At 43.9% G+C, this 14354-nt stretch overlaps 3 protein-coding genes across 3 annotated transcripts; all 3 read left to right on the forward strand.

The window, feature by feature from the left end:
• The first annotated feature begins 5560 nt into the window (after positions 1-5560).
• Positions 5561-7242, forward strand: LOC125744882 (mucin-17-like). Its single transcript, XM_049017167.1, has 2 exons — positions 5561-6639; positions 7062-7242. The coding sequence occupies exons 1-2, from the start codon at positions 5561-5563 to the stop codon at positions 7240-7242; spliced, it is 1260 nt and encodes a 419-aa protein (XP_048873124.1).
• Positions 7243-9160: 1918 nt separating this feature from the next.
• LOC125744883 (mucin-17-like) lies at positions 9161-10545 on the forward strand. The gene is made up of 3 exons (XM_049017168.1): positions 9161-9602; positions 9792-10214; positions 10529-10545. Exons 1-3 carry the CDS (start codon positions 9161-9163, stop codon positions 10543-10545), a joined length of 882 nt encoding a protein of 293 aa, XP_048873125.1.
• On the forward strand, positions 10362-11896 carry LOC125744325 (mucin-2-like). The gene is made up of 2 exons (XM_049016002.1): positions 10362-11546; positions 11701-11896. Exons 1-2 carry the CDS (start codon positions 10565-10567, stop codon positions 11886-11888), a joined length of 1170 nt encoding a protein of 389 aa, XP_048871959.1. The 5' UTR covers positions 10362-10564; the 3' UTR covers positions 11889-11896.
• The last annotated feature ends 2458 nt before the right edge of the window (positions 11897-14354 follow it).

The following is a 14354-nucleotide window of genomic DNA, read 5'->3' on the forward strand; positions in this document are numbered from 1 at the left end:
TTCACAAACTTACTCATCAGCATTGCCAACTTCTTCCCCATCTGACATCACAAGCGTTTCCTCTGACAGAACTGCAACCACACAAGAAATCTCAACTCTTTCTCCTTCTCCTCAAACTCAAGCCACATCTCTTACTCTCTCAGCAACATCAGTAATCTCAGCTGTTGGTACGACCGCTGGAATAGATCCCACTGAGACCCAGGGAACACCTGAGATTACTCCATTTGTTACTGCCACTCAGCAACCAAATACTACTGAAAATGTGACATCAGAAATGACGAGCACGTTAGAGACACCACATGTGAGCTCGGCAACACTTTCCACAGAAACATCGCAAATCACAAGTGACGCTACAACAGAATCTGCATCATCTGTAGCCGTAGCATCCACTAATGTTCCACAATCCCCGACAACAACAATGGCTTCTCTGGACAGCAGTGGTACAGCAACAGCCGAGACATCATCAATGTTTTCTACAGCATTATCTTCTGTTGCTCCTTCAGAAGTAACACCTTCACAAACTCAATCAACAGCATTGCCAACTTCTTCCCCATCTGACATCACAAGCGTTTCCTCTGACAGAACTGCAACCACACAAGAAATCTCAACTCTTTCTCCTTCTCCTCAAACTCAAGCCACATCTCTTACTCTCTCAGCAACATCAGTAATCTCAGCTGGTGTTACGACCGCTGGTATAGATACCACTGAGACCCAGAGAACACCTGAGATTACTCCATTTGTTACTGCCACTCAGCAACCAAATACTACTGAAAATGTGACATCAGAAATGACGAGCACGTTAGAGACACCACATGTAAGCTCGGCAACACTTTCCACAGAAACATCGCAAATCACAAGTGACGCTACAACAGAATCTGCATCATCTGTTGCCACAGCATCCACGAATGTTCCACAATCCCCAACAACAACAATGGCTTCTCTGGACAGCAGTGGTACAGCGACAGCCGAGACATCATCAATGTTTTCTACAGCATTATCTTCTGTTGCTCCTTCAGAAGTAACACCATCACAAACTCAATCAACAGCATTGCCAACTTCTTCCCCATCTGACATCACAAGCGTTTCCTCTGACAGAACTGCAACCACACAAGAAATCTCAACTCTTTCTCCTTCTCCTCAAACTCAAGCCACATCTCTTATTCTCTCAGCAACATCAGTAATCTCAGCTGGTGTTACGACCGCTGGTATAGATACCACTGAGACCCAGGGAACACCTGAGATTACTCCATTTGTTACTGCCACTCAGCAACCAAATACTACTGAAAATGTGACATCAGAAATGACGAGCACGTTAGAGACACCACATGTAAGCTCGGCAACACTTTCCACAGAAACATCGCAAATCACAAGTGACGCTACAACAGAATCTGCATCATCTGTTGCCACAGCATCCACGAATGTTCCACAATCCCCAACAACAACAATGGCTTCTCTGGACAGCAGTGGTACAGCGACAGCCGAGACATCATCAATGTTTTCTACAGCATTATCTTCTGTTGCTCCTTCAGAAGTAACACCTTCACAAACTTACTCAACAGCATTGCCAACTTTTTCCCCATCTGACATCACAAGCATTTCCTCTGACAGAACTGCAACCACACAAGAAATCTCAACTCTTTCTCCTTCTCCTCAAACTCAAGCCACATCTCTTACTCTCTCAGCAACACCAGTAACCTCAGCTGTTGGTACGACCGCTGGAATAGATCCCACTGAGACCCAGGGAACACCTGAGATTACTCCATTTGTTACTGTCACTCAGCAACCAAATACTACTGAAAATGTGACATCAGAAATGACGAGCACGTTAGAGACACCACATGTAAGCTCGGCAACACTTTCCACAGAAACATCGCAAATCACAAGTGACGCTACAACAGAATCTGCATCATCTGTTGCCGTAGCATCCACGATTGTTCCACAATCCCCAACAACAACAATGGCTTCTCTGGACAGCAGTGGTACAGCGACAGCCGAGACATCATCAATGTTTTCTACAGCATTATCTTCTGTTGCTCCTTCAGAAGTAACACCTTCACAAACTTACTCAACAGCATTGCCAACTTTTTCCCCATCTGACATCACAAGCATTTCCTCTGACAGAACTGCAACCACACAAGAAATCTCAACTCTTTCTCCTTCTCCTCAAACTCAAGCCACATCTCTTACTCTCTCAGCAACACCAGTAACCTCAGCTGTTGGTACGACCGCTGGAATAGATCCCACTGAGACCCAGGGAACACCTGAGATTACTCCATTTGTTACTGTCACTCAGCAACCAAATACTACTGAAAATGTGACATCAGAAATGACGAGCACGTTAGAGACACCACATGTAAGCTCGGCAACACTTTCCACAGAAACATCGCAAATCACAAGTGACGCTACAACAGAATCTGCATCATCTGTTGCCGTAGCATCCACGATTGTTCCACAATCCCCAACAACAACAATGGCTTCTCTGGACAGCAGTGGTACAGCGACAGCCGAGACATCATCAATGTTTTCTACAGCATTATCTTCTGTTGCTCCTTCAGAAGTAACACCTTCACAAACTTACTCAACAGCATTGCCAACTTTTTCCCCATCTGACATCACAAGCATTTCCTCTGACAGAACTGCAACCACACAAGAAATCTCAACTCTTTCTCCTTCTCCTCAAACTCAAGCCACATCTCTTACTCTCTCAGCAACATCAGTAACCTCAGCTGTTGGTACGACCGCTGGAATAGATCCCACTGAGACCCAGGGAACACCTGAGATTACTCCATTTGTTACTGTCACTCAGCAAGCAAATACTACTGAACATGTGACAACATCAGAAATGACGAGCACGTTAGAGACACCACATGTGAGCTCGGCAACACTTTCCACAGAAACATCGCAAATCACAAGTGACGCTACAACAGAATCTGCATCATCTGTAGCCGTAGCATCCACTAATGTTCCACAATCCCCGACAACAACAATGGCTTCTCTGGACAGCAGTGGTACAGCAACAGCCGAGACATCATCAATGTTTTCTACAGCATTATCTTCTGTTGCTCCTTCAGAAGTAACACCTTCACAAACTCAATCAACAGCATTGCCAACTTCTTCCCCATCTGACATCACAAGCGTTTCCTCTGACAGAACTGCAACCACACAAGAAATCTCAACTCTTTCTCCTTCTCCTCAAGCTGAAGCCACATCTCTTACTCTCTCAGCAACATCAGTAACCTCAGCTGTTGGTACGACCGCTGGAATAGATCCCACTGAGACCCAGGGAACACCTGAGATTACTCCATTTGTTACTGTCACTCAGCAACCAAATACTACTGAACATGTGACAACATCAGAAATGACGAGCACGTTAGAGACACCACATGTGAGCTCGGCAACACTTTCCACAGAAACATCGCAAATCACAAGTGACGCTACAACAGAATCTGCATCATCTGTAGCCGTAGCATCCACTAATGTTCCACAATCCCCGACAACAACAATGGCTTCTCTGGACAGCAGTGGTACAGCAACAGCCGAGACATCATCAATGTTTTCTACAGCATTATCTTCTGTTGCTCCTTCAGAAGTAACACCTTCACAAACTCAATCAACAGCATTGCCAACTTCTTCCCCATCTGACATCACAAGCGTTTCCTCTGACAGAACTGCAACCACACAAGAAATCTCAACTCTTTCTCCTTCTCCTCAAGCTGAAGCCACATCTCTTACTCTCTTAGCAACATCAGTAACCTCAGCTGTTAGTACGACAACTGGAATAGATCCCACTGAGACCCAGGGAACACCTGAGATTACTCCATTTGTTACTGTCACTCAGCAACCAAATACTACTGAACATGTGACAACATCAGAAATGACGAGCACGTTAGAGACACCACATGTGAGCTCGGCAACACTTTCCACAGAAACATCGCAAATCACAAGTGACGCTACAACAGAATCTGCATCATCTGTTGCCACAGCATCCACGAATGTTCCACAATCCCCAACAACAATGGCTTCTCTGGACAGCAGTGGTACAGCGACAGCCGAGACATCATCAATGTTTTCTACAGCATTATCTTCTGTTGCTCCTTCAGAAGTAACACCATCACAAACTCAATCAACAGCATTGCCAACTTCTTCCCCATCTGACATCACAAGCGTTTCCTCTGACAGAACTGCAACCACACAAGAAATCTCAACTCTTTCTCCTTCTCCTCAAACTCAAGCCACATCTCTTATTCTCTCAGCAACATCAGTAATCTCAGCTGGTGTTACGACCGCTGGTATAGATACCACTGAGACCCAGGGAACACCTGAGATTACTCCATTTGTTACTGCCACTCAGCAACCAAATACTACTGAAAATGTGACATCAGAAATGACGAGCACGTTAGAGACACCACATGTAAGCTCGGCAACACTTTCCACAGAAACATCGCAAATCACAAGTGACGCTACAACAGAATCTGCATCATCTGTTGCCACAGCATCCACGAATGTTCCACAATCCCCAACAACAACAATGGCTTCTCTGGACAGCAGTGGTACAGCGACAGCCGAGACATCATCAATGTTTTCTACAGCATTATCTTCTGTTGCTCCTTCAGAAGTAACACCTTCACAAACTTACTCAACAGCATTGCCAACTTTTTCCCCATCTGACATCACAAGCATTTCCTCTGACAGAACTGCAACCACACAAGAAATCTCAACTCTTTCTCCTTCTCCTCAAACTCAAGCCACATCTCTTACTCTCTCAGCAACATCAGTAACCTCAGCTGTTGGTACGACCGCTGGAATAGATCCCACTGAGACCCAGGGAACACCTGAGATTACTCCATTTGTTACCGTCACTCAGCAAGCAAATACTACTGAACATGTGACAACATCAGAAATGACGAGCACGTTAGAGACACCACATGTGAGCTCGGCAACACTTTCCACAGAAACATCGCAAATCACAAGTGACGCTACAACAGAATCTGCATCATCTGTAGCCGTAGCATCCACTAATGTTCCACAATCCCCGACAACAACAATGGCTTCTCTGGACAGCAGTGGTACAGCGACAGCCGAGACATCATCAATGTTTTCTACAGCATTATCTTCTGTTGCTCCTTCAGAAGTAACACCTTCACAAACTCAATCAACAGCATTGCCAACTTCTTCCCCATCTGACATCACAAGCGTTTCCTCTGACAGAACTGCAACCACACAAGAAATCTCAACTCTTTCTCCTTCTCCTCAAGCTGAAGCCACATCTCTTACTCTCTCAGCAACATCAGTAACCTCAGCTGTTGGTACGACCGCTGGAATAGATCCCACTGAGACCCAGGGAACACCTGAGATTACTCCATTTGTTACTGTCACTCAGCAAGCAAATACTACTGAACATGTGACAACATCAGAAATGACGAGCACGTTAGAGACACCACATGTGAGCTCGGCAACACTTTCCACAGAAACATCGCAAATCACAAGTGACGCTACAACAGAATCTGCATCATCTGTAGCCGTAGCATCCACTAATGTTCCACAATCCCCGACAACAACAATGGCTTCTCTGGACAGCAGTGGTACAGCAACAGCCGAGACATCATCAATGTTTTCTACAGCATTATCTTCTGTTGCTCCTTCAGAAGTAACACCTTCACAAACTCAATCAACAGCATTGCCAACTTCTTCCCCATCTGACATCACAAGCGTTTCCTCTGACAGAACTGCAACCACACAAGAAATCTCAACTCTTTCTCCTTCTCCTCAAGCTGAAGCCACATCTCTTACTCTCTCAGCAACATCAGTAACCTCAGCTGTTGGTACGACCGCTGGAATAGATCCCACTGAGACCCAGGGAACACCTGAGATTACTCCATTTGTTACTGTCACTCAGCAACCAAATACTACTGAACATGTGACAACATCAGAAATGACGAGCACGTTAGAGACACCACATGTGAGCTCGGCAACACTTTCCACAGAAACATCGCAAATCACAAGTGACGCTACAACAGAATCTGCATCATCTGTTGCCGTAGCATCCACGAATGTTCCACAATCCCCAACAACAACAATGGCTTCTCTGGACAGCAGTGGTACAGCGACAGCCGAGACATCATCAATGTTTTCTACAGCATTATCTTCTGTTGCTCCTTCAGAAGTAACACCTTCACAAACTTACTCAACAGCATTGCCAACTTCTTCCCCATCTGACATCACAAGCGTTTCCTCTGACAGAACTGCAACCACACAAGAAATCTCAACTCTTTCTCCTTCTCCTCAAACTCAAGCCACATCTCTTACTCTCTCAGCAACATCAGTAACCTCAGCTGTTGGTACGACCGCTGGAATAGATACCACTGAGACCCAGGGAACACCTGAGATTACTCCATTTGTTACTGCCACTCAGCAACCAAATACTACTGAAAATGTGACATCAGAAATGACGAGCACGTTAGAGACACCACATGTAAGCTCGGCAACACTTTCCACAGAAACATCGCAAATCACAAGTGACGCTACAACAGAATCTGCATCATCTGTTGCCACAGCATCCACGAATGTTCCACAATCCCCAACAACAACAATGGCTTCTCTGGACAGCAGTGGTACAGCGACAGCCGAGACATCATCAATGTTTTCTACAGCATTATCTTCTGTTGCTCCTTCAGAAGTAACACCTTCACAAACTTACTCAACAGCATTGCCAACTTTTTCCCCATCTGACATCACAAGCATTTCCTCTGACAGAACTGCAACCACACAAGAAATCTCAACTCTTTCTCCTTCTCCTCAAACTCAAGCCACATCTCTTACTCTCTCAGCAACATCAGTAACCTCAGCTGTTGGTACGACCGCTGGAATAGATCCCACTGAGACCCAGGGAACACCTGAGATTACTCCATTTGTTACTGTCACTCAGCAACCAAATACTACTGAAAATGTGACATCAGAAATGACGAGCACGTTAGAGACACCACATGTAAGCTCGGCAACACTTTCCACAGAAACATCGCAAATCACAAGTGACGCTACAACAGAATCTGCATCATCTGTAGCCGTAGCATCCACGATTGTTCCACAATCCCCAACAACAACAATGGCTTCTCTGGACAGCAGTGGTACAGCGACAGCCGAGACATCATCAATGTTTTCTACAGCATTATCTTCTGTTGCTCCTTCAGAAGTAACACCTTCACAAACTCAATCAACAGCATTGCCAACTTCTTCCCCATCTGACATCACAAGCGTTTCCTCTGACAGAACTGCAACCACACAAGAAATCTCAACTCTTTCTCCTTCTCCTCAAGCTGAAGCCACATCTCTTACTTTCTCAGCAACATCAGTAACCTCAGCTGTTGGTACGACCGCTGGAATAGATCCCACTGAGACCCAGGGAACACCTGAGATTACTCCATTTGTTACTGTCACTCAGCAACCAAATACTACTGAACATGTGACAACATCAGAAATGACGAGCACGTTAGAGACACCACATGTGAGCTCGGCAACACTTTCCACAGAAACATCGCAAATCACAGGTGACGCTACAACAGAATCTGCATCATCTGTAGCCGTAGCATCCACTAATGTTCCACAATCCCCGACAACAACAATGGCTTCTCTGGACAGCAGTGGTACAGCAACAGCCGAGACATCATCAATGTTTTCTACAGCATTATCTTCTGTTGCTCCTTCAGAAGTAACACCTTCACAAACTCAATCAACAGCATTGCCAACTTCTTCCCCATCTGACATCACAAGCGTTTCCTCTGACAGAACTGCAACCACACAAGAAATCTCAACTCTTTCTCCTTCTCCTCAAACTCAAGCCACATCACTTACTCTCTCAGCAACATCAGTAATCTCAGCTGGTGTTACGACCACTGGTATAGATACCACTGAGACCCAGGGAACACCTGAGATTACTCCATTTGTTAATGCCACTCAGCAACCAAATACTACTGAAAATGTGACATCAGAAATGACGAGCACGTTAGAGACACCACATGTAAGCTCGGCAACACTTTCCACAGAAACATCGCAAATCACAAGTGACGCTACAACCGAATCTGCATCATCTGTAGCCGTAGCATCCACTAATGTTCCACAATCCCCGACAACAACAATGGCTTCTCTGGACAGCAGTGGTACAGCGACAGCCGAGACATCATCAATGTTTTCTACAGCATTATCTTCTGTTGCTCCTTCAGAAGTAACACCTTCACAAACTCAATCAACAGCATTGCCAACTTCTTCCCCATCTGACATCACAAGCGTTTCCTCTGACAGAACTGCAACCACACAAGAAATCTCAACTCTTTCTCCTTCTCCTCAAGCTGAAGCCACATCTCTTACTTTCTCAGCAACATCAGTAACCTCAGCTGTTGGTACGACCGCTGGAATAGATCCCACTGAGACCCAGGGAACACCTGAGATTACTCCATTTGTTACTGCCACTCAGCAACCAAATACTACTGAAAATGTGACATCAGAAATGACGAGCACGTTAGAGACACCGCATGTAAGCTCGGCAACACTTTCCACAGAAACATCGCAAATCACAGGTGACGCTACAACAGAATCTGCATCATCTGTAGCCGTAGCATCCACTAATGTTCCACAATCCCCGACAACAACAATGGCTTCTCTGGACAGCAGTGGTACAGCAACAGCCGAGACATCATCAATGTTTTCTACTGCATTATCTTCTGTTGCTCCTTCAGAAGTAACACCTTCACAAACTCAATCAACAGCATTGCCAACTTCTTCCCCATCTGACATCACAAGCGTTTCCTCTGACAGAACTGCAACCACACAAGAAATCTCAACTTTTTCTTCTTCTCCTCAAACTCAAGCCACATCTCTTACTCTCTCAGCAACATCAGTAACCTCAGCTGTTGGTACGACCGCTGGAATAGATCCCACTGAGACCCAGGGAACACCTGAGATTACTCCATTTGTTACTGTCACTCAGCAAGCAAATACTACTGAACATGTGACAACATCAGAAATGACGAGCACGTTAGAGACACCACATGTGAGCTCGGCAACACTTTCCACAGAAACATCGCAAATCACAGGTGACGCTACAACAGAATCTGCATCATCTGTAGCCGTAGCATCCACTAATGTTCCACAATCCCCGACAACAACAATGGCTTCTCTGGACAGCAGTGGTACAGCAACAGCCGAGACATCATCAATGTTTTCTACAGCATTATCTTCTGTTGCTCCTTCAGAAGTAACACCTTCACAAACTCAATCAACAGCATTGCCAACTTCTTCCCCATCTGACATCACAAGCGTTTCCTCTGACAGAACTGCAACCACACAAGAAATCTCAACTTTTTCTTCTTCTCCTCAAACTCAAGCCACATCTCTTACTTTCTCAGCAACATCAGTAACCTCAGCTGTTAGTACGACAACTGGAATAGATCCCACTGAGACCCAGGGAACACCTGAGATTACTCCATTTGTTACTGTCACTCAGCAACCAAATACTACTGAACATGTGACAACATCAGAAATGACGAGCACGTTAGAGACACCACATGTGAGCTCGGCAACACTTTCCACAGAAACATTGCAAATCACAAGTGACGCTACAACCGAATCTGCATCATCTGTAGCCGTAGCATCCACTAATGTTCCACAATCCCCGACAACAACAATGGCTTCTCTGGACAGCAGTGGTACAGCAACAGCCGAGACATCATCAATGTTTTCTACAGCATTATCTTCTGTTGCTCCTTCAGAAGTAACACCTTCACAAACTCAATCAACAGCATTGCCAACTTCTTCCCCATCTGACATCACAAGCGTTTCCTCTGACAGAACTGCAACCACACAAGAAATCTCAACTCTTTCTCCTTCTCCTCAAGCTGAAGCCACATCTCTTACTTTCTCAGCAACATCAGTAACCTCAGCTGTTGGTACGACCGCTGGAATAGATCCCACTGAGACCCAGGGAACACCTGAGATTACTCCATTTGTTACTGTCACTCAGCAACCAAATACTACTGAACATGTGACAACATCAGAAATGACGAGCACGTTAGAGACACCACATGTGAGCTCGGCAACACTTTCCACAGAAACATCGCAAATCACAAGTGACGCTACAACAGAATCTGCATCATCTGTAGCCGTAGCATCCACTAATGTTCCACAATCCCCGACAACAACAATGGCTTCTCTGGACAGCAGTGGTACAGCAACAGCCGAGACATCATCAATGTTTTCTACAGCATTATCTTCTGTTGCTCCTTCAGAAGTAACACCTTCCCAAACTCAATCAACAGCACTGCCAACTTCTTCCCCATCTGACATCACAAGCGTTTCCTCTGACAGAACTGCAACCACACAAGAAATCTCAACAATTTCTCCTTCTTCTCAAACTCAAGCCACATCTCTTACTTTCTCAGCAACATCAGTAACCTCAGCTGTTGGTACGACCGCTGGAATAGATCCCACTGAGACCCACGGAACACCTGAGATTACTCCATTTGTTACTGCCACTCAGCAACCAAATACTACTGAACATGTGACAACATCAGAAATGACGAGCACGTTAGAGACACCACATGTGAGCTCGGCAACACTTTCCACAGAAACATCGCAAATCACAAGGGAACCTACAACAGAATCTGCATCATCTGCTGCCATAGCATCCACTAATGTTCCACAATCCCCCACAACAGCATTGGCTTCTTTGGACAGCAGTGGTACAACCATAGCGAAAACATCATCAATATTTTCTGCAGCATTATCTTCTGTTGCTCCTTCAGAAGTAACACCTTCGCAAACTCACTCAACAGCATTGCCAACTTCTTCCCCATCTGACATCACAAGCATTTCCTCTGACAGAACTGCTACCACACAAGAAATCTCAACTCTTTCTCCTTCTCCTCAAACTCAAGCCACATCTCTTGCTTTCTCAGCAACATCAGTAACCTCACCTGTTCATACGACAACTGGAATAGATCCCACTGAGACCCAGGGAACCCCTATGATTACTCCATTTGTTACTGTCACTCAGCAACCAAATACTACTGAACATGTGACAACAATGTCAGAAATTACGAAGACTTCGGAGACACCAATTGTGAGCTCGGCAGCATTTTCCCTACGGACATCGCAAATCACAAGTGAACCTACTACAGAATCTGCATTATCCAGTGCAACTGCATCCACAAAAGTTCCACAATCCTCCACTATAACAATGGTTTCTCTGGAAACCAGTGGTATAACCACTAATGGTCCTGCTGTTGTCTCAACCACAGTTGATCCTACTGAAACCCAGGCAACCCGTCACAGTACTGAATTAGCTACTGACACTTCGGTCCGCTCTCCTCCTCAAGATGTAAGGTCAACACCACAATTGACTTTCACTGTAGATGCACCACATGTGAGTCTGTCTACAGTTTTCGCCGAGATATCCGCTCTGTCTTCCATATCTCCACCTGAGGATATGCATCCTACAGAATCCACCATAGCTGCAGTCAAAACAACAGAAATGCCTTTTGTTTCTCTCCCCAATGGTATGGCTTTTCATTATCAACTCATATTTTTATGTCCCGTCAAACTACTTGATCAGCATTTATACTAAGAATATATCGATTTCAAATGTATGTATTTGCTTGTAAAATGAGTTGCTGTGATATAATAACATATTCGTGCTTCTTTCTTCCACAGAACAATGGAAGATTCCTGTTATTGTTTTGGGTGTTTTCTTGGGCGTCTCGCTTTTAGCTCTTTCTGTTTTTATGGCAGTGAAGTGTTCGTCTTCTATCTGCTCATCATATGATATTCATTGGACTGAACAGAATGAGAGACACTTTTGGGGTAGAAATCCTGGTCGGTATGCTGTTTTTGATGTCTAGTTTTTGACATTCACTGAAATGCATTACAATGTTTCCATAGTGCTGCTGTATTCCCTCATTTCTTTTGTGCTGCTGATTCAGAAACATTTCAGAGGCTCATTTCAGAGCTTTTTTTTATTTCTGTGCAATTAATGAGTTTTGCAATTTATAAAGAGGAAACTTATTTTTTTAACACGATGTTTTGTGTTTACAAATTGAATATATGTATTATTTCCTTTGAATATATCTTAAGTCTTGGTAGTGGTAAGTTATTTATCACTATATTGTACTCTGTTGCAGTGAAACCCTCACTTTCCATGATGAAATGTCCATGACATTTTTGCTTGATGTATGCCGTTAACCCCTGAAATAGATCCATGTCACTTGTCATGGAATACTGTAACACAATGGCTAATGTAAAGTAAAGAGTGGTGATGTCATTTTTTCCTTCTTTAAGGGAATTCTGAGGGAATCTGCTGTCATATTTGCAGGGGTGCAGCTAGAGATTTTGGATCACAGGAATGTATAACCTACTGGGCCAACCAACCCAGAACAATCATATTATGTCACTTGTAATCATTCTAACTTCTTCCCTTAATTGTGCCCTTTAATGTCTATTGTGACATTGTGCACTTAGAGTATTATAAACTAAACAAATTACTGATCATGGCAGAAGGCAATGCATGGAAAGCAGGATAGTACAGTTTGAATAAAAAATAATGGTTTCTTTCCACCTGTATATGTATATCCAGATATTTTCACTGTTTATATATATGTTGTGCTTATTGTTTGCACATGTATGTAATATATTTCACAAAACTTCCTGTATTAACCTTTGTACACTAAATAGACAAAAGAATTGGGACGCACCTCTTATTGTTCAGTTCAGGTGTTTCATGCAGACCCATTGCCACAGGTGTATAAAATCAAGCACCTAGCTATGCAGTCAGGTCTACAGACATTTGTGAAAGGATGGCTCATTTTGAACAGCTCAGTGAATTCAAGTGTCGTACTGCCACAGAATGCCATCTTTGCAATAAATCATGAGATTTCTTCCTTGCTAGATATTCAATGGTCAACTGTAAAGTGCTATTATTGCAAAGTGGAAGTGTTTGGGAACAACAGAAAGTCAGCCATGCAGTGGCATACCGTGTAAAGTAACAGAGCCAGGTCACAAAAGTCATCAATGCCCTGACGCAGTAACTGCAGATCCATCTGGCCTTAAATGTGCATCAAGAACTTCATGGAATGGGCTTCAGTGGCTGAGGAACTATATGCAAAAAAAAAAAGCATGCCGCCACTGAATTCTGGAGCAGTGGAAATAAGTGCTGTGGAGTGGCGAATCAGGCTTTTCTCTATAGCAGTCTGATGGATGAGTCTGGGATTAGCAGATGCCAGGAGAATGTTACCTGTCTGCATTGTGCCAACTGTGTTGTATATATGTTACGGAATATCCTGTTTGTACTATATCCAGTTTTTCAAAATCACATTCTTCATGGAATGTTACAACAAATGTCTGTTTGTCGACGGTGTTCCTTGTGGGACTGGGAGTGCCATCTGTGTGGATTAGGGCCCCCATTAAAAAATATCTATCCATCCACACAACCTGGGAGTAGATGCCATACCTCCATGGAAACAATATAAACGTACTGTTGAAGATTTGTATCACATAATAATTTACAGATTAGTAGCTGGATAAACAGGATAAAGCTAAATGATCTCCATGACAACTGGTAATTTTAGTAAATAATTACAAAGTAGAATTCAAACGTAACATCCAGATTTTCATTTTCGGAGTATTTTAAATACTCAGCAGATTTCTGCAGGGGTCAACACAATGATCAGTTTTGACAGACATTGTGATCAAGATGCAATGTTTGCTACAGACAAAGCATTTAAGAACGTAGCCAACAATCTTTACCACAGACACTTATATCTGTGTACAGTTGATGATTCCTGTATTTCAGTGGTCATGCACCATACATATGTTTCACTTTAGGAACTACAGTTCAGTCAGCGGTGGTTGATGTCACATGATCCACCCCCCCCCCCCCTTCTGTGCTTCTGTGCCATGTGAATTGGTGAGGGTGACACTTATCATGCTGAAAGCCTGAATGCTGAGCTGCACCAAGGTCCTATAAAAAACACCTCTGTTTATTCAGTTCATTGTTAATTTATGCTCCTTATGCTCTTACTCTCCTTCCAGGCATCCTAAATTTATACGGCTCTCTGGTGTGTTTTTGGAGACTGTGTAAGTGCTGTGTCTCTGTCTGAGTCAAGAAACACAGATAGTTTACCTCATATCTCCGCAGCCCCTGGAGAGTCCAATTAGGCATAGTCAACAGTTAGAGCGTTTGACATCGTTTTTTTCGGGTATTTCATTTAAAAAAAGCAAAAAGGGTTACAGCCATGGACAACAGTCAAGCAGTTTTAATTATAATATCACAACATAATGAGCCGAGGAACTTCAACCAGTCAAGAGCCGCT

Source organism: Brienomyrus brachyistius, chromosome 6 (assembly GCF_023856365.1).
Source record: "Brienomyrus brachyistius isolate T26 chromosome 6, BBRACH_0.4, whole genome shotgun sequence".
Taxonomy (NCBI): domain Eukaryota; kingdom Metazoa; phylum Chordata; class Actinopteri; order Osteoglossiformes; family Mormyridae; genus Brienomyrus; species Brienomyrus brachyistius.